This window comes from Anastrepha obliqua, chromosome 3 (assembly GCF_027943255.1).
Source record: "Anastrepha obliqua isolate idAnaObli1 chromosome 3, idAnaObli1_1.0, whole genome shotgun sequence".
NCBI classification, from domain to species: Eukaryota; Metazoa; Arthropoda; class Insecta; order Diptera; family Tephritidae; genus Anastrepha; species Anastrepha obliqua.
In genome coordinates this window covers 144,492,459-144,518,647 of record NC_072894.1, presented here as the reverse complement: position 1 = coordinate 144,518,647, position 26,189 = coordinate 144,492,459, and the positions used below count along the sequence as shown (strand labels likewise).

The 26,189-nt window shown below is 37.3% G+C and overlaps 2 protein-coding genes across 5 annotated transcripts; one reads left to right on the top strand and one right to left on the bottom strand.

Moving 5' to 3' along the window:
- The first annotated feature begins 404 nt into the window (after nucleotides 1-404).
- Nucleotides 405-5,053, top strand: LOC129243023 (liprin-beta-2). Its single transcript, XM_054880051.1, has 4 exons — nucleotides 405-1,040; nucleotides 1,105-2,186; nucleotides 2,247-2,903; nucleotides 3,275-5,053. The coding sequence occupies exons 1-4, from the start codon at nucleotides 756-758 to the stop codon at nucleotides 3,585-3,587; spliced, it is 2,337 nt and encodes a 778-aa protein (XP_054736026.1). The 5' UTR covers nucleotides 405-755; the 3' UTR covers nucleotides 3,588-5,053.
- A 646-nt stretch (nucleotides 5,054-5,699) lies between these two features.
- Nucleotides 5,700-21,690, bottom strand: LOC129243022 (uncharacterized). Of its 4 annotated transcripts, XM_054880048.1 has the most exons (3): nucleotides 9,980-10,187; nucleotides 9,403-9,908; nucleotides 5,700-9,012 (listed from the first exon to the last, which is right to left on the bottom strand). In XM_054880048.1, the coding sequence occupies exons 2-3, from the start codon at nucleotides 9,425-9,427 to the stop codon at nucleotides 5,789-5,791; spliced, it is 3,249 nt and encodes a 1,082-aa protein (XP_054736023.1). In that variant the 5' UTR covers nucleotides 9,428-9,908; nucleotides 9,980-10,187; the 3' UTR covers nucleotides 5,700-5,788. The 4 variants fall into 4 exon arrangements, with proteins under 4 accessions (XP_054736023.1, XP_054736025.1, XP_054736022.1 ...); XM_054880050.1 differs by lacking the exons at nucleotides 9,403-9,908; nucleotides 9,980-10,187 and adding an exon at nucleotides 21,093-21,690; XM_054880047.1 differs by having other exon boundaries at nucleotides 9,403-10,187.
- Between the last annotated feature and the right edge of the window lie 4,499 nt (nucleotides 21,691-26,189).

Sequence of the window (26,189 nt, the reverse complement as noted above, 5' to 3'; positions counted from 1 at the left end):
GTTACAAATGGATAAAGTAACGAGTAAATTTATCCCACAGTGTTGCATTCATTCTTGGCCATATTTCTATATTTTCTTTTAATGTGTAAGCAAAATATTTTTGCATTACATAACTAGATCGTTAAGATTTCAATGTTTCTCATAAAATTATTCAGATTTAAAATCCACCGCTCACCTGCATACATATGAAACAGTTAAAACCGGTTGTTAAGATATCTAATCAACTCAAATATCGAAGTTAGAATTTGTGTGTTGAATTATACTTTCTGCTTTAGTACTGGCTTTTCTATAGAAATTAGTTGGTTTTAGCCAAACCGTCTGGCATCTATGGTCCATCGCTTAAAACCAGAGAACGTAAATTCATATGAATTCATATGAATTTACGTTCTCTGTTAAAACTATTCTTGTTGCTTTCTTTTCTTCTTACTTTGCTTCAACATTTTTAATTTTCTTTTGTTTTTATGTAAATTTCATCGAAAAAGTGTAAATTAATATAAATATCTACTGGCGAACAAGTATATTAATTAGTGACACACGTTTTTAGTGCCGTAGAGACTTTGACGACCTAAAAGCGAGGAGATCTTATTATTACGCCCACTAAGAAAGGTAGGCGGATGTGGAAAACAGGGACTCTGAATAAAAATAGAATACCAGCAGACAAGTGAACCGAAAGACATTCGTTCCAAGCAGTGAAAAAAAAACAAATATTTGCACACACAAAAAAAAAATAAAAATAAGGCATTAAAAAAGTTATTATGCATGGAATAAATGCTGGGAAAATGCCACAAGGAATCCAAACTGCAAATACAACAGCAACAACTTCCGTCGGAGCCGCTACTGATGCAAGTAAAATGTTGGAAGCAGCGCTCCTGCAAATGGACGGTATAATATCTGGGAATAACAATGTTAACGCTAGTGGATCTGGCGATGGGGTGAAGTCTCTAATTACATCCAATACAGCGGCTCTCGCTGAACGTAACTTAATATCTGCAACTAATGTAGTTTCTACCGCTAAAACTTTAGCTTTAGCGTTACAACAGGTGAGAAAAAGTGATAATATGCAACATATGCAGACAAAAGTAATACAGAACATAAATGTGTTAGGTGGGATTAGCCGCGCCTGCACCAGACCCAGCTATTGCGGCGGTTATTAGCGATTGGTTAGAGACGCATATTCCACGGCAAGATACGGATGAGCGGTTAAGACGGTTACAGCGGGACAAGGAAGAGTTAGCTGCGCAGTATCAATTGCTGGCTGACCGCGTTTCCACGCAAACTAACAAAATTTTAGAACTGGAGGGGCTACTTAACGAAAAAACACAATTATTAAGCGAGCGTGAAGAACAGTTACAGCGCCAAATGCTTTCAAGATCTACACTGGAAACCCAAAAATTTGAGTTGATGTCAGCTCTTTGCGAATTAAAGCTTCATCGTGCTGCTTTGGAGCGCGAGAACGTAGAGTTACGTGGACTAGAAAATCAAATTGAAAATAATATTGGCAATAAAAAGGCTTTAATACCATATAAGGGGCCACCTTTCGGTAGCATGGGTAACTTGAATCAGTTAAACTTCAATGGCTCGGGAAGTGTTGGATCTCCTAAAACCCCTACGACTTCATTGCACCACCAGATACATCCACAATACCACAGTCTACCACGAGCTCATAATACTAAACACAGTAACAATAATAACAACAACCACAATAATATGGGTAATTTGGGATGTAATCGCTCGTTTGACGGAAATGCAAATATGCAACGTCAACGTAACGTGGCATTTGCATCCAATGAAAAAATTCTTATTGAGGATTCGAAGTGCACATATTTGGGTGCAGAAAATGATGCAACAGATATGCGCGTGGACCTTATGTACGGAAGTATTGTTTCGAATACAAACTCTACACCATCACCAAACTTTCGAGAAAGGTCGGCCAAAGGTTTAAGAGGCATTTTCGGAAAATTGAGGCGAAGCAACAGCGGAAACTTGGAACTGCCAGCACTAGAGAGCGCCGAAGCAGAGTTCAAGCGAGGTGGTGTTACTCGTGCCACTGCAGGTGGGCGCATTGAATGGACCACACAATCTGCCCAACTATCAACCTCATCAAAAGGTTATACAGAATGGTCGCCGCAGGAAGTATGCAATTGGTTGAGTGATCTTGGTCTTGGTTGTTATGCTGAAGATTGTAGGCATGTAAATTATTTTAAGTAGTTTATATAATCATATATAAATTTTTACTTCAAATTTAGAAAGTGGTTAAAAGCCAATACGACTATATGTTTTTTCACCGTCTCTCCAGTGGATATAGAACGTGAGCTAAACCTGAAGTCCTCATTGCATCGCAAAAAAATACAGCTTGCCATTGATGAACTCACAGGAAAAGAAGAGGATCCACTAGCTTTAAAAGCTGCACATCTCGACGTTAGTTGGGTCATGCGTTGGCTAGATGACATTGGATTGCCGCAATATAAAGACCCCTTTTTGATAGCCAAAGTCGATGGGCGCATGCTACATCGCCTCACCATGGAGGAGCTGGCGCAGTTGCATGTTTATTCCTATTTACACATAGCATCTTTGCGTTGCGGTATACAATGCATGCGCGAAATAGAATGGAACGCTGAGTGTCTCATACGACGCTCAGCCAAGTCCGCACGTCCCGTTTCAGAAGCAGATGAACAATCATTAGAGGAGGATGAGAAGTCTTTGGAAGAAAGTAGTGAAAACATTGCTTTGTGGACCGCACATCGGGTGATGGAATGGTTACGTGTCGCAGACTTATCTGAGTATGCACCCAATTTACGTGGTGCTGGTGTGCATGGCGCATTGATGCTTTATGAGCATCGCTTCACCGCCGACCTATTAGCTGATTTGCTGAGTATTCCTCCCAGTAAAACTTTATTACGTCGGTAAGAGCAATTTAATACTCATAAATACAGTCTGTCTAATAGAACATTGCAATAAAATGCAAATTTAGTGACCCGTTATAAAAAAGTAGACTGATTTGGAGCCGATTACCTTAACAGCTTGCGCAGAAATTAAAAAAAGTGTAATGAAGATGTGAAGCCCTTATAGCCAATGGTAGCAACTTAACACTTTATTGAATATATTGCGTTTAATCCAGTTTGTTAGAATCGAGTTCGTCTAATAGTTTCCAAGTTCTGGCGGCCACGCTTATATTAGACAGACTGTAAATGTTATGCTAAAATTTGAAATCAATAATTGGCATAACAGTTTGTTAGTGTGCGTATATATAATGGTCGATTATTTTCTCTAATAGCCATTTGGCCACACATTTCAAAGAACTTCTTGGTCGTGATGTAATACAAATCAAGCGTGACGCCGAGTCGGCACCTGGGTATCAACCACTCACAATAACATCTAAAATTAAACCTCCAAAGAAGACGCAGTTCTCACTAAAACGAAGAAAAAGCAATAAAGGAAATAGTGATGTGGACTGGACCGATTATGTGTGTCCCATGATGTCTTTGTGCCTTAGCAGCAACGATCAAGATACGTCTCTTCCTCAAAGCAACTCTAACAGTTCGGCCCCTGGTTTAACTGTTACCGGAAATACGAACAGCCCGAAATAAGGAAATTCTGGAGAAGAAATCCTATAATTTATATATATATATATGCAGTATGTATGCACATTAGGGTGGAGTGAACCTTTTTTCCAATCGCTTTGCGAAAGTTGGATTTCAATCCCAGAAATAAGAGTGCAAAATACTCTTTGCCTCAACGTATGTGAAGAGGTGCGTCTGACACCATTAGTGTTTGCAAAAAACGTTAAATGCAAACCTTTCATTTGTACTTTGCAAATTGTGTACGTACTGAGTACATACACTTATATTCACTTTTAGTTGTTATTAATGGTGAGATTGTTTTTAAAGCATTTTTTTATGGCCTTCTAAGGGAACTTATAACGCTGTTTAGTGTTGTTGATGCATTCGGTGACATCAAATGACTTCCGATGACGAGCTTGTATTGTGGGTTTATTATTTATTTCCTAAATTATTATTATTTTACTTAAGTACTGCAGTTAGAAGCAAGCAAATTACAAACACATCACTTAAAATCTTTAATATATAAAATTTGTAAATTTTCTGTAAATTTTCGGTTATTTTTTCAAATTTGTTTAAGCTGGGCGCACCTTAAAACGTTATCCTACGAAGGCCATGTTTTATGATTTAATGATTTGATGATTTAACTCCCATAAAGGCAACCTTTCATTGCTCTGCCATTACAAAATTAAAAAAGATATATATACAAAAAGATTCCATAAACTATCTCTCCAGTTAAAGTATTGTTTTTGCTAATTTTCACCTTATCTGTTTATCCTTACATTAGTCAAATAATTGAAATTAAATATTTATTAGCATCTTAGAGATCGATTTCCCTCCTCTTTCTTACTCTGATCATTTCACCTATTACACCAAATTTTTAGATCATATTTTCGTGCAGTTATTGACATACTCAGACAACTTAATAAGAATAGTAACGTTTAAGAAATTCGAATTATATTCAATTTTTTTTCCGTTCTTGAATGTGAAGCCAAACCGATATACATATATTTCAAAGTTACTACTGACAGTGCTTTATTTTATAGATTTAAATTGAGGCTTAAACCAATATAAATTTTTTTACCGCGACATTTTGATAAAACAAATAATAACCTTCATGCTACGGTTCTTTGTGCAGGCATTGAAATATAAAGAGTCTTCCAAATAAATATTGCACAACGTATTATAAGTACATACATGCCTATGTACGTATGTATGTGTGTATATGCCTACATGCAGCTGAATGTAAAAGAAATGGATTAATTAAAATTAAGCGGAAAATAGCATTCAACATTAAATGTAGCCTGCATTGGCATTTATTAATGTTTGATCTTTCAAAAAGATTCAAATCATCTTTTCAAAGTACCAATTTATTTACAAAATTATTAAATCAGGAAGAGATAAGTATTCCTCTGTATGTGTATATACATATCTTATACAAATATTAATTATAAATTAAAAAATCTTTAAATGCTATCATTAAAAAATAATAAATATTTATTCCTAAATTCCAAAATTCAGTACATTATTTATCACATGGTTTCTATTTTGCAACGTACCTAACCTATGCTCATAAAATCCTATTTGTTGAATTCACATAACCTCCAACAGCAATCAGAAGCGATTTTTTAGAGAGCCTGATTTTGATAACGTATGAGTGCTTTTCTGCAATATTTATGTGCACAAAGAAAAATCCGTTATTCGGTTACTGTCTTGTCTCCACTAATAGGTAAATCCTGAATTAAGAGATATTGTACCAAAAAATCTGTTTAAGCAATTTATTTCCAAAAAATGCATTTCATTTTAGTTTTTATGTTTACTATTGTGAAAAATAAAAGTCAACCATGAACTGAGAATATTTTGTAAAATTTAGGTAAGCACTCAAACCCGAATTATTCGTGCTTAAAGTTCATCCTTCAAAAGATAAAAATGAATTGTTTACTTTCATAGTGGCCCACACGGATAATAAAGCATTTCATTGACTAGATTAGTATTATAAATTTTCCATATTACAAATATATACATATATTTTCACGGTGAAATAAGTAACGAAATAACAAATATGTATAAAATAAATTATTTTTAAATGATTTAAGTATACTTAAATTCTAATCATTCTTTGGCAGTGTTAATTATTTGTTTGAAATATCATTATTAAACAAAAAATATTTTGTTCAGTCATTTAAAAATTAATGCATTTTATCTTTTGATTCAACTGTGTCTTAACGGTATTATGCGGTATTATCCGCTGAGTGCTGCTCGGGCAGAATATTCTCCATCATACTACTAGCTGTACTCGGTCGACCGCTGTTTTGAGGGCATTCCCCACTAGTGACCAAAAATCCATGACGCTCGAGTAAGCTCTCGACAGCTAGTTGCTCAGTAAAGTTATCCACTGCATCCACCTCCTTCTTCACATCGCTCTCCGTGTTCGGGGGGTGCAACACTACTACTTGCTCCGCCGTGTTTGCTTGATGAACCTCCTCCGGCAGGTAATCCTTCCAATTGCGGAATAAATAGCGTGTGAACTTCTTCAACTGCCGAAACTTGCAATAAGTGGCCCCTTCGGCAGATTCAAGTTGCTGTGTTTGGATAAGAAATCCCCTTTCCTTGAATGTTTTCTCTAGTTTTTCACGCTGCGATGATCGTCGCGATTTCTTTTTTGATTGCAACGAGTTATATGAATTTCGCGATGTATATACGTCATTGGAAAATTGGTCTCTTGCCAGAATTATTGTGGTAGATGGTCTCCGCGTGGACATATCGTTTTTTGAGTTTAAACTTAATATTGTTTCAGGGTTCTGTGTTAGCTGTTGTGTGAGCAAAGCTGGCGAACCAGAAAACGATGGCGTTGATCTGGACAAGGGCGATGGTGATGAGGGCTCTTGCAGTGCTACAGAGCCAGGTAATAGCAATGTTCCTGTTGGCGACTCAGGAATTTGCAGAATTTCATTGCTAAGCTCTGCTGATGGTGGAGGTATGTCGCTTGTTAAGCATTCGTTAGCAGTGTTGGGAAATGTCGCCGCACAATTTACTCCCGGCAGGAAACCAGCAGAATTCTGTAGACTTTCACGAGGAAAAAATTCATAACCACGAGTCGATTTATCTCCCGTTCCGCTGTAGTATCGGTAGTTACCGCCTGAATCTACAGAGAGCATTTTCTTCTCCTGTAAAGATGGCTTCGCTCCGCCCGTAAATTTGAATTTGCATATACTCACTTCGGTGGCAGGATTTGTTGTATTTTCAGCCGGAATGGGTGGTATAAAAATTGCAGATCGTTTACGCTTCTGCGGCGTGATTTGTTGGTGAGTAGGTGTTCTGGTTGTGGTAGTAGTTGTAGCGCTCACTGATGTGTTTGTGGTCATGTTCGAGTTATCCGATTTAATCGATGACGGGGTGGAAATGAGATCTGGATAATCGTTCGCTTGACTGTCCACATTGGGGAGCGGAGAGACCTTCTCTGACTTGGGCGTTCGCAGCAAACCATTTGGTATGGGTATCTTAAGCGTGAGTTGATTGTCCTTTTCTATAGTCTCGACAGGTAGACCAAAGGGCTGACTATGTTCGTTCACCAAGGTTCCAGAAAGCAGTTTTTGGTAATACAAATTTACAGGATGTAGCAGTACATTATTCGAATTAAGTTCGGCTGCTTTGGGCGAGTTTTTGTTTGACAAAGAGGACGTTATATGTGTTGAGTTACCATTTTTCTCGTCAGGTTCGATTTTAACGTGATTAAATTTAGAATCTAAAATAGTTTCTAATCCTATGTTAGATGAATTCATCTCTTCGATCTCTACTTTACTGGTTGAGTTGCTACTCAAAGGGCAGATAATATTTTCACTTTCTTCACTTGATATTGACAAGTGGTCACATGGTTGATCTCGTAGGCACAGATTCAACGGCAAATCGTTAGAAATGCGGGAACTCAGTTGTCCTTCATCCATTTCTAATGTCGCGTTCTGTGCTGTTAATGCGTTCTTAGGTGTACCAGGGAATATGGTACCGTAATTTTTGTATATAAGGTGACAGATGTCAGCTTTTTTAGGCTTTCGACCACGCCGAGGCTTCGAATGGTCAAGTGTCATTTCACCCATATAAGGTAAGTCAGCATAGTTCATAACTTTTTTGATGGCAGCTGAATTCACAGCACCGGTAGCTGTTTTATTCGGTAAAACTAAAGCTGAAGGTACTTGCTGGACCATAGGGTTTGGAACAATGTTATCACTGGAGGATTTAATCGGTTCAGATTTTTCAGAATTGTAAGTATGCCTTGCTAAGGCTTGTAGCCCATTTTTCATTACCGATTCATTGGTTGTCTGTATCCGGCTGACCTGATAATTGTTGTTGGTGTCGTTTAGAGCTTTTACAGTAGGAGGCTTTAGGTTCTTTTGCTCCTGATCAACTATTTCCTCGCGCGGCTTGCTGTCTGACTGTTGCGCCGATCGATGGATCGCAGCAATCTTTTGCAACCAACTACGAACATTTTCGTGTGTGCTCTTCGCTGGTGGTAATTTAGAGGGGTGGAAAACTTTGATTTTCGGATGTAGCTCTGCCGGTTTCAGCTTTGAATCTTTAACGTGCTGGGAAAACTGTCCCTGTGTAGCTTCATAGTGGCTAAGATATTCGGGTGGTAAAGCTTGATGATGGAAGCGCAGTTTTAAAACCCCTTTCTTTTTAGAAAGCTTTGTGTCATCCGCTTTATAATGCATAACGCCAGCAACGCTACCGGTTTGTTGGCTGCTTTTCTTTAGCTCGATGGCAGCACGATTTTGAGCACTCATCAGATTGGCTTTAACTTTAAGTTGTTGCTTGGTCAGCGAGCTACACCCATTTTGGGGCACCTTTTTTGGCAGCTGTGAAAACGTTGCGCCGGAAGACAGTATTTGTAAGCTCGCTGTTGACGAAACAGACATGGAGTTGTTGCCTTGAATGCCCTTTATTTGATTATTTTGATGATTGCCCGCATTTTGGGAAATGGCAATTATTAGTGGTTGATCATCGTCAGCAGTTACAACACTGTTGGCACCGCGACATATTAAAGGATCGTCAGAGTTTTGTAGCAATAATTTGCTAGTGAAAGAGTTTAACCGATTTTGGTGGCGATTATGGTTTCGGTGCTTGTTATGTTGATGGTTTTGCAATCGATGATGTGCGTGCTCGTGACTATTCATTGGGTGTTGTTGCCATGTGGTGGGATGTGTTGGGAATAAATCAGTAGGACTTGCATCTTCGATTTTAATGCCATTGAGTAAGTGAGTTGTAGGGGCTACAGTGCCAATATAACTGTTGGTATCATTTTCAGTTGATGTTTTTTGTTGTTGGTCTAACGGAACAATAGGCGACGCGTTCGGGGGCACACGATGTACAGCTAGGCACATGCCTTTTTCGTAAATAGAGTTTAAACCATTCAACAAATCAAAGTCATCAGATGCAACGTCTTGCATGCTATCAACAGCTAAAAAATAGAAGAAAAATTAATAGATATAGGAACATTCGTTAGCTGGAGTATTAAAATTTTTTTCCAAAAGTGACATTTTTATTATTAGTTAGGGATCATAATTTAATTATGGTTCAGAAATTATTGTGTGGTTCCAAAATGTCAACAAACATAAAATCATTTCTTCGATAAATTATAATTTCGCAAACTTTAACATTCACTAATATTCAAGTGCATTCGAAAAGAAATACAATAAAAATAAAAAACAAAAAATGTTCGAAACCTTTGTTACGTCAACAGGTTTCCTTGTGCCTCGATATTTTATTTGAAAAAAGAAAACCAAAATATTTAGTAAAAATCAGAGAGTTATCAGATGCGAAAACACATGGCTGTGCGTTTCGTAATTACCGGTAAACTGGATCTCTGGTAACATTTTTCCAAATGTTTGATCAAACACCGGCTTCTCTTATCAAACGATGTAAGAATTTGGCGCCGTATGCCTCCAAAAGCTCTCGCATTCGAACACACACTAGGCGATCGTTTACACGGTTGTCATTTTCGCTCAGAGAGCCACTTTAAATTTTAATTTGCCTTTTCTTTTTTTGGCTTTTTATTGGCAATATTCGTATCGCGCTCTTGTTTTATACTCTCCACTTTTCTGTGTATGCGCATATTTTCCTTCTGCGAGTTTTTCACAAAAATACGAAAATTTCAGAAAAGTTGTTTGTGCTTTTGTGTGAAATTTGATTCCCTTTATGCGAAAATTACCATATACGGTATACGTGTATTTTTACACATGAATTCTCGGCATACTTTGATATACTGGGAATAGGATGCAATCAGTTGGTGCGACGCTGAGTTTGTATTTCATCATTTGGATAGTGATTGGCTCATAAACAAATGGATTTATTTAGCTAATAACACGTGTTTAGATGAGGTATATTTTTAATACACATATCTCACATATACATATAACTTCGCATACCCATAAGAGAGCGGCTTTTGCAATATTTCAAATAACTTTTTTTACGGTTGTGATGTGATGCTGCGTCTTCTTAAAATCCTAGCTTCCTTTTTCGTTTCGTATCGTGTCGCTCGTTTCACTTAATGTAACTGTAACCGCTATCTTCAGTCAATGAGCAAAAGCCTGCACACACGTGATCATGGTGGCATCCAAAACGCAACTAAAATAAATGAAAAGAATTTTCCGAAAATCCGCCTTAGATGGACGTCCCACCAAATATTCGTATTTGAGTCTTAATGTATCTACAATGTATTGGAAGGCTTTTTCTGTCACTGCAAAGCTAATGGGTGAGTGCATGTTCTCATCTCGATCACCATTGCTATTGCTTATTCATTCAATTCAGTTATTACATACACGTCCACTGCTTGTGTTGGTGCGTCGGTGCGTCGCTGCTCTCCCGTCTTTTACCTTTGCATTTGGTGCTAAGGAAACTTTTTGCCTTTCTCAACTGAAAACGACAACGTGTACGAAGTTAAAATTAGAAAAGCCAACTTGTTGAGTACCAATGCGATCATTGTCCCTGCTGTCGTTTCCTTTACACAAACCACGCTCAAAATTTCACCAACGCCAAAAATAGCGTAATAAAGAAACACTTATACTGAAAAAGTAGAGTAAAGTTTGCTTGACTAAAAGCTCCTAAAAGATCATTTATTTCGGTTTTAAAAACAGAATGCTTGAAGTCCGCAGGTAATTATAAACCACACGTGCATACATACATATATACGTTGAATAGAAAATCCCATCAGTAACATAAGAATGGAACTTTTTTACCATGTTTGAAAGCAGTGGCAAGCTTTCAAGAAATATTTCACCGATTTCCGATTCAGAACCGGTATAAAGTTGGAAGTCGCGCCAAAATCGCTATTATTGGAAATTGGACCGAAAGCATTGGTATTGGTATCGGTATCGAATTTCGTGGACAAAAGTTCGTAATATATTTCCGAAAAAAAGTCTATACATACATAATTAATGTGTGCATATGTAATATTAATTGATTTACCCATCCTAGATTGGGTGAAATGGAAATTTGGGTCAAATATTTTCATATAAAAATTGGTAGTACCTGAATGCCCTTCTTTGCCATGACTTATTCACAGTGGGGAAATTCTCGTACGTGTTTATAAATATTTCAAAGCCTTTTTCGGAATTAAGTACTTATATATAAATATGAGCATAGTTATGAATGTATGCGTTAAACTTCCAAGTTTTGATGTTATTGGGCGCTTTCTTGAGGTTGCTATAAATACCTTCTTCTAATTATGCTTCACTGAGGGTGTAGTTAACTGAGAGAAATTCGAGATACAATCACTTGTAAGTATAATATATTTTGTCGCATATTGTCTATCAAAACAAAAGGCACTTTGAAGAACATAGAAATTTAAAAGATTTCTATTTTAAAAAGCTTATAATACATAAGTACTAGTCGCGCATATACATATGTGTATGTATGGATGTATGTGTGAGGAAAAAGTAGAGCAACGTTATCGAAACGTATATTTAAACCTTAACATACATTTAGATGTGTGGGTAAGAACGCACAAGCGGACACATTTGCATATAATGTACAACGAAATGTCACTAGATACAGATGTGCATACCTATATAAAATACAATAAAAGCCATACGCATCATAAACCCGTCCCCGTCCTATTTAAATGCCCACAGTGCTATATTTTTTGTTTACGGATAAAATTTTGCGTAATTGGTTCCTACGGAATTACTATCCATTAAATTTGCTCAATAAGGCCGACACTTTGTCATTTTTAGCCGGAGTCTTCTCCCATTTTGGCATTCAACATTGTTCGAGTGTGCTCCTACGTGCTCGCCATTAATATCAAAAAATATTAGATGCAACACATGAACGAATGTACGTGCATGTGTAATTGAACATTGCGAGCAAGTAAGTATGAATAATCTAAGTAGATGGATGCAAAAAATACTTATCCATATGAGATGAATGTGTGTATGTTCTAGAAACGGTTCGGCCAACGGTTTTTGACGTGATAACGTCTTATAATTCGATTTAACAGGCTGCACGCACGAAAAAATGTGTCGTTACCTTGCTCATTAATGTTACCTTGCTCATTGCCGTCACCTTGCTCATTAGTGTTACCTTGCTCATTGCCGTTACCTTGCTCATATGTCGTTACCTTGCTCATTGCCGTTACCTTGAATGAACTGCAAGCGAAAGCGCGGAACGAACGACAAAGCAAACAAAGCAAACGAACGGCAACGTTCGACATCTTGCTCTCTCCTACTTAAGTGAGCGTATATGTGTATGTATATGCGCATATGTACATATATAAATTCACGTATTTGTATTTGCATATGCCTTCTTATTGATTATTATTAATTTGATTTACTTGAAGAATTTAAAATAAAACCAAGTTTGTTAATAATACCTGTTGTTTTAATGTTATTATTATTTTTTGACGTGATAACGTCTTATAATTCTGTGTAGCCAGCTGCACGCACCAAAAAATGCGTCGTTATCTTGCTCATGCGTCGTTACCTTGCTTGAACAGCATTTTATGTTATGTTATGATATGTTATGTTATGTTATGTTATGTTATGTTATGTTATGTTATGTTATGTTATGTTATGTTATGTTATGTTATGTTATGTTATGTTATGTTATGTTATGTTATGCTATGTTATGTTATGTTATGTTATGCTATGTTATGTTATGTTATGTTATTTTATGTTATGTTATGTTATGTTATGTTATGTTATGTTATGTTATGTTATGTTATGTTATGTTATGTTATGTTATGTTATGTTATTTTATGTTATGTTATGTTATGTTATGTTATGTTATGTTATGTTATGTTATGTTAAAGTATATTATGTTATGTTAATGTTAACTCATTCTCTATATCCATATAAAATATCTATCAAACAAATAAAATTAAAATTTTCTTTTGAAAAATGCAACCATTCAATTAGTATTTTCTTATGACGTTATCACGTTAAACTATCGTGAGTAAACCGGCTTTACAGACAACCTCTTTTTAACTAAAAAAACTACTGGATTCGACCTATCAAGTCACCGGAAGGACCCGTATGCATATCCGGACAAAAACTGAACTCCAGCAGCAATCCCAAAACATTTATGGCGAATGTTTAATTTGATACACCAACAACAACCTGTCGAGTACTAAATATGCCCTATTCTAGGTACTTTCGTATCTTGAGAACTCATCTTAATAAAATGTATTAAAAGCATTACATTTGTTAGAGCTTTGGTCAAAATTCACATAGAGCTAAAACTGCTAAAGGCGAGTAAGTAATTTTTTCAACAGCCTGTAGATATGTTTCGTATGCATGTACTTTGTACTTTGTACAACTTTGTCTATATTTTAATGAACGAATAAGCAAAATATGTGTACATACGTATGTATGTATAATACAAATAAAGATATGTAAACCAAAAAAAGGCTTCTACCAGTCAACCTGCCCAAAAAGTCTAACTGCCAAACCATACCATACTGTAATCCACTCAACAGCCAACAACCATCGCAATCACCAGAAATAACAATATCTACAACAACAATGAAATCCCAATTTTCTCCATTTATAGCGCGTACGTCCATAAAATCGAAACTTCCTCCTATAAATGTAAACAAATATTGCAATTCAATTTTTGGTTATTGAATAGCTGTCTTGGCTCTCCGCAAGCCACTATGCGATCACAATTTGCTCTCATCATCAATGGTAGCGGCAATCTTCACTCTTAATTGTATGAGCATTATTTGGCTAAGTAAATACACACACATACTTGTGTATTTATTTATATAATATGTATTTATATAGTAGTAATGCCGCAAAAAAAATTGTTTTGTGGAAATATGGAAAACAACATTAATAAAGCTCGAACGTATAAGCAAGGAAGTTCATATGTAGAATGTATGTAGGTACATATATAGTATGTCTATATGTATTTACACACTTTAAGCAAATATATGTACATGTATTGTACTTCTCTCCGTGTGCTAAATGTGTAGGAGTCTAAATAAATTTGTTGCTCTAAATTAAAATATATTTAAATACGTACATATGTATGTTATGCAGGTGTGCATGGGTGCAAACACCGGCTAATTTGTATTCGGTTAATTCAATGGACGCAGAAAAGAGCAAAAGCAGTTGTGCAATAAAGACCCATCCTATAGAAAGGACTTTGTTGGAATTTCCATACTTACAGTACATCTCTGCATGTACTAAGTAGTTATGTACGCATATAAAATATATATAGTGCTTATGTACATACATATGTATATACAAGTGTATATTGAACTCTACAATGAAAAATTTATTGAATTGATTTATTATTTAAAATTGGCAAACATTTTATATTGATCTAATTACAATTGATGCATGAAGATATTCGCAGTATTTATATGTATGTACAAATAACGGCTTATAATTAGAACTCCGCACTAATTGCAGATTTAAATACGTATTGCATTTATTGTTAGCATTTTTTAAATTTATACTTTTTAGTTACATTACATTTATAACAATGATTTTAAATCAATCAATTAAAAAATGGCTCTCCGTCAGCATTCCGTCGTAGTTTTGGGCGCAGATAGGAGCAAGCACGTTGTACACCAGTTGTGTCAATTACAATACTTTAAGGCGTTTTCGGATCTACTTTTACGTTTAGTCGTTCCATCTTTTCTTGTGGATGTAAGTTTTAAGTTCACCGAAAAAATTTATGATTTAGGCGACATAATCGTCATACCTATAATATTTGCAAAACAATCACTTTAATAGACGGTTCTGATTAATTGCCAGTCCACTTGGCTTGCAGTAAGGCTCGGGAATTCCTTTATCAGATATGGTTATGATGGAGAGAATACAGAAGGTGGCGAAATCCAGATTTTACTCACGTAATAATTGAGTATTTGTGTTCATCTTATTGTTTATCCATTTGTTACGTCACAGCCCGTAACGCTCTCACGGATGGTAATCTCAATCTGGTAATCTATTATGCTTGAGATACACCAGCATAAAGCATAACCTGTTGCTCCCCTCCTACAAAATGCTGTTGTTGTTAAAGTTTCTTTACCTTATTTTTATTCTTATAGTCTTCACACGAACAACTGAAGTTTCTTACAGAACCAGGTTGCCATTTTGTTTTTAAACTTATCCATTTTCGAAAATATTAGATCGCGTATGCTTTTACGATTCATATGAAAAAAAGATAATGCAATAAGTTATTTAGCCATAAAAACGAAGAGTTGTGTAAATCCAAATGTTGTATTTCATGTCATTATATAATATAATTTTTCAGCTTTCAGGAACTTACTTTCACTTAAGGGGTTGGTGGGTTACAGAGGTTCAAAAAAAGGGTATTTTTACTATTTTTTTTTTAATATATACAATCATATATTTTATTTAAACAATTCAGCATATCAAAGATACATATTTAAACAGTATTTTGTGAAATTTTTATTTAAAAATTCCGAAAACTCAGCCGTTGGTACCTCATCTCCCTTAACGTCTCACAAAAAAATGCTCTTGCCGTGGACAGCATAACTCATTATTGGTTCATTTAAAATCAAAAAACGAAAAATATTTCGTTAGTACATGGATAAATCTCGTTACTGGACGAAGGAAAAAAAATAATTTAATTTGAATTTTTGACAGACTTTGAACAAAAAAACACATTTTTTGGACAAATTTTCGTCATGTGTTGGCTCGAAAAAATTAGTTGTAATAAAAATAAAAAAAAATCCTTCGTTCAATAACTTGATAATGTTATTCCAAAGATGTGTGCAAAATTTGAACAAAATCGCTTTATAACTTTTCGAGAAATCGTGTCCACCGACTTAAAAAATCGAGTTTTGAGATAAACGCGTATACCTGCGAAACGCTGCACTGACATGGCCTGATGGGCGGAAATTCTGAAGGGTCTATTTCGTAGAATTTTGCTCGGATCAATTTGAAATTTTAGGAGAATATTTTAAACATATTATACTATTTAATAAGACAAAAAAAAATCGATTTTTTTTAATTTTCAAACCCACCTAACCCCTTAATTAGGATCGTAAGTAATATAAATTAATTTGCCAACTTGGTATGCGAAAAGATCAATTGTTCTTGTTCTCTATGCATACATCAATGGATGCATTCATACTCCTCTTACTTCTTATTATTGCTCTAATGCGCTGTAGTAGAAAAGCCTTAAACACACAAGTGCCACTTTAGCTAAAGCGATGTTTTATATTCTAGAGCTATTATGCAATTGTGTCTGTAAAAAGCATACCAAGCTTTAAATGTCATTATACGAGTATTTTAAAGAGTTATCCGTATATGGACGAAATTAATTTTAGCGCCTCCACATAGAATGTGTTCATAAATTAATATGCAATACGGCAATGTACTACATACATACATGCATACATACACGCATACGTAAATGTGGTTGTAACATTTTTGCATTCAACTGAATTGAAGTTCAGTAACAAAAACATGTTTGCCCAATAACTCAGTTGTGGACGGAGATTCGGTTGGTGCTTTGCCAGCCACATTGCAATGTGCAATCGGACGACGGATCGTAGGCGTTGATCCGCCACGATGTTTCAAAGCTACTACACCATGTAACGACTCAAGATTTAGACATGTTAAAAGAGTGTTAGTTAAGCACTGTCGACAAATGCTAAACATTTGGATGCTCTTTTCAAAGGTCAGGATTATTTTTATTTTTTCAGTATACCCAGCGTTCAATTGGTGCTCCATGGCATTATGCTTTTGTTTCCAATATTGACAAACATATTTATTTTTTATTTCCGAGTTATACGACACTCTCAAGTTACCCGGTTTTTCTTACCAATTTTCATAAAAAGGATGAAGAAGATCTTTTGGAGCTCCTTTCAAAGTCAACGTCAAATCTGGTGACAGCCGAAGAGAAGGAAAGTTATGAGGATGCATCTACTCTCAATGACTGATGTAGAGCATGATTTAAATATGGCGAAAGAGTTAGAGGCAGTAGAACTAAATAATTGTTTAAATCCATACAAAAAATTGATCGCGGAATTGAGTGTACCATTTCGTAGTATCGAGAAACAGGAGGATGAGTAATTTCCCAGCGTATTCCTCCTAAAAGAAGGAATAATAAATTGAGAACATGTTTAAATAATAGAACGACATTAAAAATGCTGTACTAAATTTTAGTTTCCACCTACACGGTTTCAAGTTACACGGAACTAATCAGTCGTGTATTTAATCGCGGCCAATGATGCATATTTCAATTATGAGCGAATTTTAACGTTCTTTTGCAGGTCGATTAGGAACGATTATTATTAAACTGTAATATCAAATTTTGAGTGCCAGCTTAACTGTGGTGAATTTTCGCAGCAGAGTTTAACCCTGCCAATTAAACGTTTTAACTTAGTTTAGTTCGCAAGCTGAGTAAAGTGTGCAGTTCCGAACTTGCCCAATGTGTTGTATATAAGTACATAAAAAATACTTAGGTTAACATTTATATCATCATCATTAGCATTACAGCCTTGTGCAGACCACTGCTTCTCCAACTACAGCTCCCCACTTCGTTCGATCCTCTAGCATGAATTCCCAGTTTGTGATTCGCAATTTCCGCAGGCCAGCTGTGGCCTCATCAACCCAACGGATCTATGGAACGGTATACTGGCAGCTTTGTTTTTAAGTATTCTGTATGTATGACTTAACCATCTTATTCTTTGATTTTCGAGCTCGCCATTACATCTGTTTCGATATGCTCCCTCATCGTGTTGAAAGGAACCTAGCATGTATTTACAGGTTAACGTATACAAATTTACTAAATTCGTATTCTTGTCAATGTTGGCTGTATTCTCCACTTAGGAGTTACTACATATGTGCAACTATATAATTGCAAAAATTAATTTACCTGTCCACCCTCAACAACTAGCGTTCTAAAATGTGAAAAGTCGTTTAATTTTCATTAATGTGCATTCATTTATAGTAAAATAACATGTTTGTGTATTTGCATACCGCTTTAACCACATATACTTATATGTGTGTATTATGTTCATATATGTTTTTGTAATATTTGCGATCGTTTCGCCCACAAACGTTACTAAACTCAAATGAGTAATGATCAAAAACACTTTCGAACAAACATTACTGACGAATTCATACCTTTCAATATACAGTAGATGCTTACAAATATACTATACAGATACCACCAATTGCGAATAATTTTTATAACATTGTTAAAAACGTTTGTGTAAAACGAGGGAATATTTACTATGGTATACAAAATAAAATTTAATGGCATCAGAAAAATATATGTAATATATAAGTCTACTAATACGATCACATATGCATTAATCACCTATAAATCCACCAAACTGATCTACCCGTTCACATATGGAAGATTACCTGCAAATCTACAATTAGCTGTCAATGCTGCTTTGAGAGGTTTTTCTTCATAGAAATTATTTTGGTGGAATACTTCGGTGTTTCTGGTTTCTTTAATTATTATTAATGATATGAAGAAAATACAAGGAGAAGGAATAGCTAATTTAAGGGGTTAGGGGTAGTCAGAGGCCCGAAAAAATGATGATTTTCACGAATTTTTTTTTGCTACTTAATTAATTTATTTAACAAAAATAAAAACATAGCATAAAAACATCATGTTTTAACTTGACTTCACGAAAATTTCAAAAAAAAAATTAATAATTGCAAAAGTTATCGCTGTTTGTGTGAAGCCCGTTTCTCCAGAAGTCCCTTGCGGTGAACATCACAAGTCCTTGCAGATTCATCTAAAACCAATCGGACAAGAAAAATTAGTTTTATTAATAGATAATCTTGTGCCTGATCGAAGCTTTTTTTTTCAAAATGAACAAAATGGCGGCCTCAGAAAATTTTTTCCAGATTTTAGAAAAAAAAACCAACAGTTAATTGTTAAAAAAAAATCGAAATTTTTGGAAAAAAAAATCCTTCGATCAGGCACAAGTTTTTTATGTTTTTCAAAAGCTGTATAAATTTTATTGAAATCTACGTAGCGGTTTTTGAGTTACAGTGTTCACCAGTTTGAAAAACATAGTTTTGAGAAAAACGCATTTAAAGTTTTGCTATCGGCTCCGGAGCGGCCGAGCGCCCTTTGTTAATTGTTGAATAACTTGAAAAGTATTTGTCGGATTCACTTCAAATTTTTACACAATAATTTTAAAATGCAAAAAAAAAAATCGATTTTTTGAAAATTCTGACTACCCCTAACCCCTTAATTCGTATGCGAGGTTTACTGAGGTTGCAAAAAATTATGACAGTAATACGCATAGAATTTCCTATATTACATTTTATAATAAGTAAAAGGAGGGCACACGTTTATGGACACGCTCTTTTTTCTGTAAAATGAATCCCTAATTAATAACATTTAACAAACATTTTATTAGAATTATGTTTAAGGGCCTGTTTTCTTTGCCGGCATCCATTTTACTTAGTTTTTATTTTGATGTTTCTCCTTACATTCGTAGTAATAATTATGGGGTTGTATGTCAATAAGTATCGTTATTATCTGGGATTATTTTATAATCTCAGATTTTGGGAGAGAAATTTTGTATGGGAAATCGCGCTTTTTAATCACGGATTTTGAGTAAAGCGCAAAAAAGTAGATCATCTACTTACATATGTATATGTGAACGTATTATACGTTTAAGCTACAAGCTGCATCACCATTTTTCGAACGTGAATACACTATTTCGCACTCACTTTGAATATATGTAGATATTCGAAAGCTACTCATTATTACTAAATATTTAAATAAATCGACTATTTATTTACTCATCAACATCTACTTTGTTCACTGTGGTAAACGGTCATACCCTTTAAATACACTTCTGAAAGTGCTTTTCTAATCTTCTCTTGGGGGCTTTATTTCTTCAATCGAGGCGAATGTCCGTCCTTGCATAGGTTTTTCAGTTCCGCTCAGTGACAGGAAAAAACCACAGGGAGCCAAGTCTGCTGAATACGTTAGCAGGAGCACGATTGCGATGTTGTTTTTAAAATAATAAAATTACAGACTCTCGATTTATTTAGCAAATTGTCAAAGCAAAAATTGTCAAGCATGTGGAAACGCATCTTACCTTAATATCTGTTAACAATAAACTAAAAATGGTTTACAGTGTTAAAAAATATTGGTGAGATGTGTATTAATATAACTATGTATATGTAACAAAAACAAATAGAGAATATACATACATACGTAGTCCACGAAAATTTGAAGTCTTTTTTTAGCAAACCTTATAACCCATAGTGGTTCATTGAGATTAAGGGGGTGGTAGGGTTTAGCGTAAAAACAGAAACATTTTTTTTTTAATTTTTTACAGAAATATTTCTTAAGATACTTTAATAAAATCAGTTGCATGTTATTGTACATCTTTTCAATAAGTTTTTAAAAAATATTAATAATAAAATATTGACAAATAAGCCCATGAGTTTTTTTGGAGATATGTTTTTCGAGAGGTGCTCTGCGGTGCTAATCGGCATTCGTCGTAGAATCATCTGAAACTAAAAAAGTCGAATTTCTCAGTTAAAGTATGACGTAATGCTCAACCCCCTCCCCCCCATTAATAAATTTTTTTTTTTTCATTTTTGTAGTTTTGGTGGCAAAAAAACGTAAAACGAGCATTTTTGGCGAAAAATTTCGCCATATTTGTAAGTGAAAAACCACCTTAAAAAAAAAAATTAAAAAAAAAACAGTGGGGGGGGGTGACAGGTATTTTTGATTTAGAAAACGTGTGCCAAATTTGAAAAGAATCGGTTGAATAGTTTCGGAGTTGTGATTGGCACCGACTTTTAAGAAGTCGTTTCGGGAAAAACGCGTTTGAAAAAATGACTCTGAAAAATTATCGATGCTCCGCATTCGAGGTAGAGTACCTACAAAGGCTATAACTTTGAGAGTTCTGCTCCGATCCACTTAAAATTTTGACACCACATTCTTGAAATGATTTACTATAAGATGAGTGAAGAAAAAAAATTTCCATTTTGTGACCCTACCCCCTTAATGCACCCGCATACATATGTATGTATGTATTATTGTATGAGCTTATATTCGAATAAAGGAAATTACCATTTTGACCCAACTTGGCTGCTCCCGGCTTTTAGCATATACATATCTCTGTTTGTATATAAACTTTCACATCAGCAATCACTATCATTTGTAATGATCGTCACTTACAAATACATATGCACATAACTTCCACTTCATTCACTTTTTATGTAGTTGAGTCACTAAGGTAAGCCACTGCTGTTTTGTGCTACATTATTTAGAATACGTGTATGTACATATGTAATACACATAACCCATTTCCGATTCTATACCTCAATCAATCTAATTATTTTATCAGTATTGTTAGGGCTGACTTAATACGTATCAGTTCATTTTTACATATGTACATATGTGTATGTACATATGTGTTAATGTACGTCCGCAAATGCGCAAAAATGTTGCAAGCCAATACGACATCGGCAATAACAAGCAATCGATTGGCGTCACAGTGGCTATGATTTCGTTGCATTCAAAACTCACTTCACGAAAATGCCAACAAATGTTTACTAATAATACGAGTATATATTAGGTGCACACAAACATATCTTAGTATATGTGTTTCTTTTTATTCGTATATCCCCATTAAAAATTATGCGCGCGCGTTTTAAACAACCGGCGATTTAGCACTCATTGACCGCACTGCGATCTGTTTAAGCGTGCGAGTTCATTATTATTACTACTCTGTTACTACTCTTGACAATTACAATCGCAACCACAGCAAGTCACTTTGTTGAGAAATATTTCGGTGGCTGAGCCGCTCTTATGTGCCAAAATAAATAGCAAACCAATCACGAGTGTTTACCGACTCTCAATTGAGATCGACGATCCCATAGGATTTGTTTATAATCCACTAATACACTTTCGTTCAGATTAGAGCCTAATTGGTGTACTTATCACGATGTAGAGAATATCATTATATCATTATCAATATTATCATTTACATTACATCATTATCATATGACGAAGAGAGTGCAAGTGTAGTCAGGGGTAAACAAACATGCACATACACCACAATTCAGAAATCAATGCTTGAATTTACTAGTAAGAATTTCGTATGCGGAAGTTTAGTACAAGACTGTGATTAAACAAATATTGAATGAAATAAAAATCATTATCGGAATGGAATTTACGCTATGGGAATAATACGGATTTATATCAGGACAAAGGTTTTCACTTCATCAACAATCGCCAAAAAGGTTTAGACTAGTTACGTACCCAATTGTTTCGAAAAGGAGGAAAATTACACAATACTTTGATAAAAAATGTGCATTAGGAAACACAGTGAGATCCCGTTTCTAGAAAACTAATAACTACGAAAGAATATTAGTATTTAAAAGACATGTTTGTGTTGTTGTTGTATCAGTATACACACCCCTCATACATATAAGGCTGGAGTGACAAATGCTGCTTGGAGCGAGAGTCTTTAGCCGGATATCAGTCCGGCTGGTTCCGGTAACGTACATTAGGCTAATAAATTAACAATGCATGCATATATTCTCTTTCTAAAAATTTTAGTCATATATAAATTTTTGCCACGCATGACCGACATGACAGCAACTCTGTACTTTTTCTAATTAAAAACTCTTCGCATATCTGGGTAGCAAATGAAAGCTGTTGATGATTTCTATAGTATAGAGTATTTTTCATTCGGGGGTCAGGAGCTTAAGAAGGTGTAAGGGTCTCCCGATGAATGTCGTTTATAGCCTGTCTGTACACTGTCTGATCCTGGAGTGGTCTGTCTGTTTTGTCCAGGATCTGGGCCACGTAGTTGAGGAAGTGCCTCCTGATGTGCTTGGGAGATGGCTTAAGCTCAAGCAGGTGTCTGCATGGGTGAGGCCTACGGTGACACCCTAGCAGAAACTGTTTGCTGAGCAGTTTGTTATGCTCCTTTACAGGAAGCATGTGAGCCTCGTCATGCAGGTGTTGTATTGGGGACATCAGGAGATATCCTGTCGCGGTCATAATAGCAGTATTTTGGCAGGTCTGGACTTCGTCCACTGGGTATCACTGGTACCGGGCGACCAGACAGGCGCAGCATAGTTAAGAACCGGTCGGCTTATTGCTTTGCTAAGTCGACAGCAACATTTCTTTGTCTTTGCCCCAAGTGCTGCCGGCAAGCGACTTAAGGACCTTGTTGCGATTCTGTACTCTCGTTGCAATAGCGGTGTGTGCGCGGAGAAGGAGAGCAAGCTGTCAAAGGTGACTCCCAATATTCTGGGGCTATTTACCGTCGGTATTGGGGTATCATCGACGTGTACCTGAAGTTGCAGCTTGACCTCCTTTGTCCAGGTGGTAAAAAGGGTCGCCGTGGATTTAGTGGGAGAAAGTTTTAAGTTTCTCCCAGTGAAGAAGCGAGAAAGGCGGGCGAGGTAGTCGTTTACTTTGGTGCATAGGCCATCAATGTCATTGCCCGACGCCATTATCGTGCAGTCGTCGGCGTATAAGACCCGTGAGACTCCCTCTGGTGGCTGGGGGAGTTTTGAAATATAGAAATTAAAAAGCAAGGGTGAGAGGACACCACCTTGCGGTACTCCTTGCTTTATTTTTCTCTGTTTAGAGGTTTGGTCTCGAAATATCACCGACGAGTGACGACCACTCAGGTAGTTCGCGGTCCACCTCTTCAGCCCTGGCGGGAGTGACTGTAAAATGTCATCTAGTAGCGTGGCGTGGCTGACTGTATCGAAAGCCTTTTGTAGATCCAACGCTACTAGGACAGTCCTCTCGCAGGGGCGGTTTTGGTTTAGTCCGCGGTTTACCTGGGTGTTTATGACGGTGAGTACCGTGGTGGTGCTGTGAACTCTTCGGAAACCATGCTGGTGTGGGGCTGGAGTCAGGTATTCTGTGAGGAGTGGGAGTAGAAGGGCTTCAAGCGTCTTCGCTACTGGGGAAAGGAGAGTTATCGGACGATAGGACTCCCCTTGGATGGCGTGTTTCCCAGGCTTCAGTAGTGGGACTACTCTCCCTCATTTCCACTTATCAGGAATGATGAGAGTGGCCATGGACAGATTGAAGACCTTAGTGAGATATTCTACTCTCAATGGACCCAGTTTTTTCAACATCAGCATGTTTAGTCCGTCGGGGCCGATGGATTTTGATGGTTTCATTAGTTTGATGGCCCCCTGAACCTTTTCGCTAGAGAAAGCAAGCAGTGCACTGTTGTATGACAGTTTGTGCAACCGTCTGGTGGCACAACGTTTGGATCTGTCGACCGGATGATGCAGTATAAATTGCCGGCTAAAGTAGCTCACGCATCTCTTCGGATCCGACGAAGTACGACCGTTGAAGGTGACATCCACCTTGTCGTTGTGCTTCGTCGGGTTCGACAGGGACCTTACGGTGGACTAGAGCTTGCTCACACCAGATGTGAGGTTACAGGACTTCAGATGCTCTACCCATTTAGTCCGCTTGTGTTGGGTTACCAGTTGCCGGATCTCCGAATTGAGATCCTTTATTCGAGGATCCCCGGGATCGGCCTGGCGTAGGCGATCCCGCTCGTTCGCCAGAACAGCTGCTTCAGCTGGGAAATTGGGACGTAAGTCCCGGATCCGTCCAGCGGGTATGAAGCGAACCGCGGCGGCTGTGATCGCCTTTCGGAATGCGCGTGCGCCTGCGCGCACATCGGTGGGAATGGGTAGGGCTGCGAAGATGTCCTCAGTAAATTTCGCGAATCTGGCCCAATCACCTTTGTTAAAGTTGATATATGACCGGTGATCCGCGGAAACAAAGTCGGCAGGTTTCTCGATCGAGATGATAATGGGCAAGTGGTCTGATGCAAGCGATAGCATATCGGTTTTCTCCCCTGATGAGCGCACCAATATCAGGGAGATATCCTGCCGGGCAGCAGGTGACAGGGGGTATGTAAATAATATATATTTCGAGCTCGGCATCGCCTGACCGGACAGCTATACCTTGACATTCTAAGGTGCTGTCCCTGCGGTCGATGACTTCATCGATGAGACGATACTGCACTGAATGGTGGACTATGAACGCTAGGCCACCGCCGTTGTCTCGCTCTTGGTCCTTTCTATGCACATTGTAGCCGTCCCTGGTAATCAGGGGGGAGCTAGCGTGTAGTTTTGTCTCCTGGACCGCAGCTATCTTGATACCATACCGGCTCATGAAGTTGACTATTTCGTCAATCTTGCTCGTGAGTCCGTTGCAGTTCAGTTGCAATAGCTTGAAGCTTCGCGGGAGTATGGTCGTAACTCGGGGAGTGAGCACGCATCCATGTTGTCTGCGTTGCAAGAATTGCATTGGACAGTTGTCAAGTTCCGAGGAACTACGGTCTGACACGGAGCAGACTGTGCGGGGGACGAAGAGCTGCTGGTTTGTCCCCGCACTGGGGTAGGAGCAGGAGGGTTGTGGGTCAGAGAGGGAGTTGTGTTGCTCGTGAGAGCTCCTTACCGTTGAGGTGTTGTTGGTGGCGGCAGTGTGGCGTGCCGGCACTGAGGGCAATGTCGCCGTTGAGGCAGGGGCCGCCTGTGAGCGGGAGCAACACGTGGCCACATACCTTGTGGACCACTTCCTGTGTGTCTTAAGGCCTGAGCAGGTCTTAAGATGGCACCACCCATTGCACTGATTGCACCTAACCGAGGTGGAGTTCGGGTGGAGCCGTGTGTGGCAAATGCAGCAGTAAAATACTTCTGGTCCGGAGTTGGGTTCGACGCCAGCCCGGAAGAGAAGCATTTGGAGCAAACTTGCTGCAATGAGGTGCTCCTGTGACGAAAGATTGGGGGTGGGATACGATAGACAGGGCTAGGTTACTGGGGAGGCAGCCCTTGGTCGGAAAAAACCCGAGTCATTCCGGTAACGTAGAACCGGCTGCCATGGGAATGAATCTAATATTTTGATCATTTACATCAGCTAAAAGCTGACGACGAAACTGTTGGACATTTTAAGTCAGTTGCGATCACTACTGCTTTTCAACACTGAACCATCGCGTGGGGCCCATAAATTACCTTCTGTACGCCCCTTATATTAAACCTTAGTGCGTTTCAAGGCAATATCCATATAGATTTGTATAGACTAAGTTATGCTTTCCTGTTCCATATCATTAAAAATGCTTAAGAAAATAATTATTCCTTGTCTTTTTAATAGAATGTGAGAATTGGTTTTGCT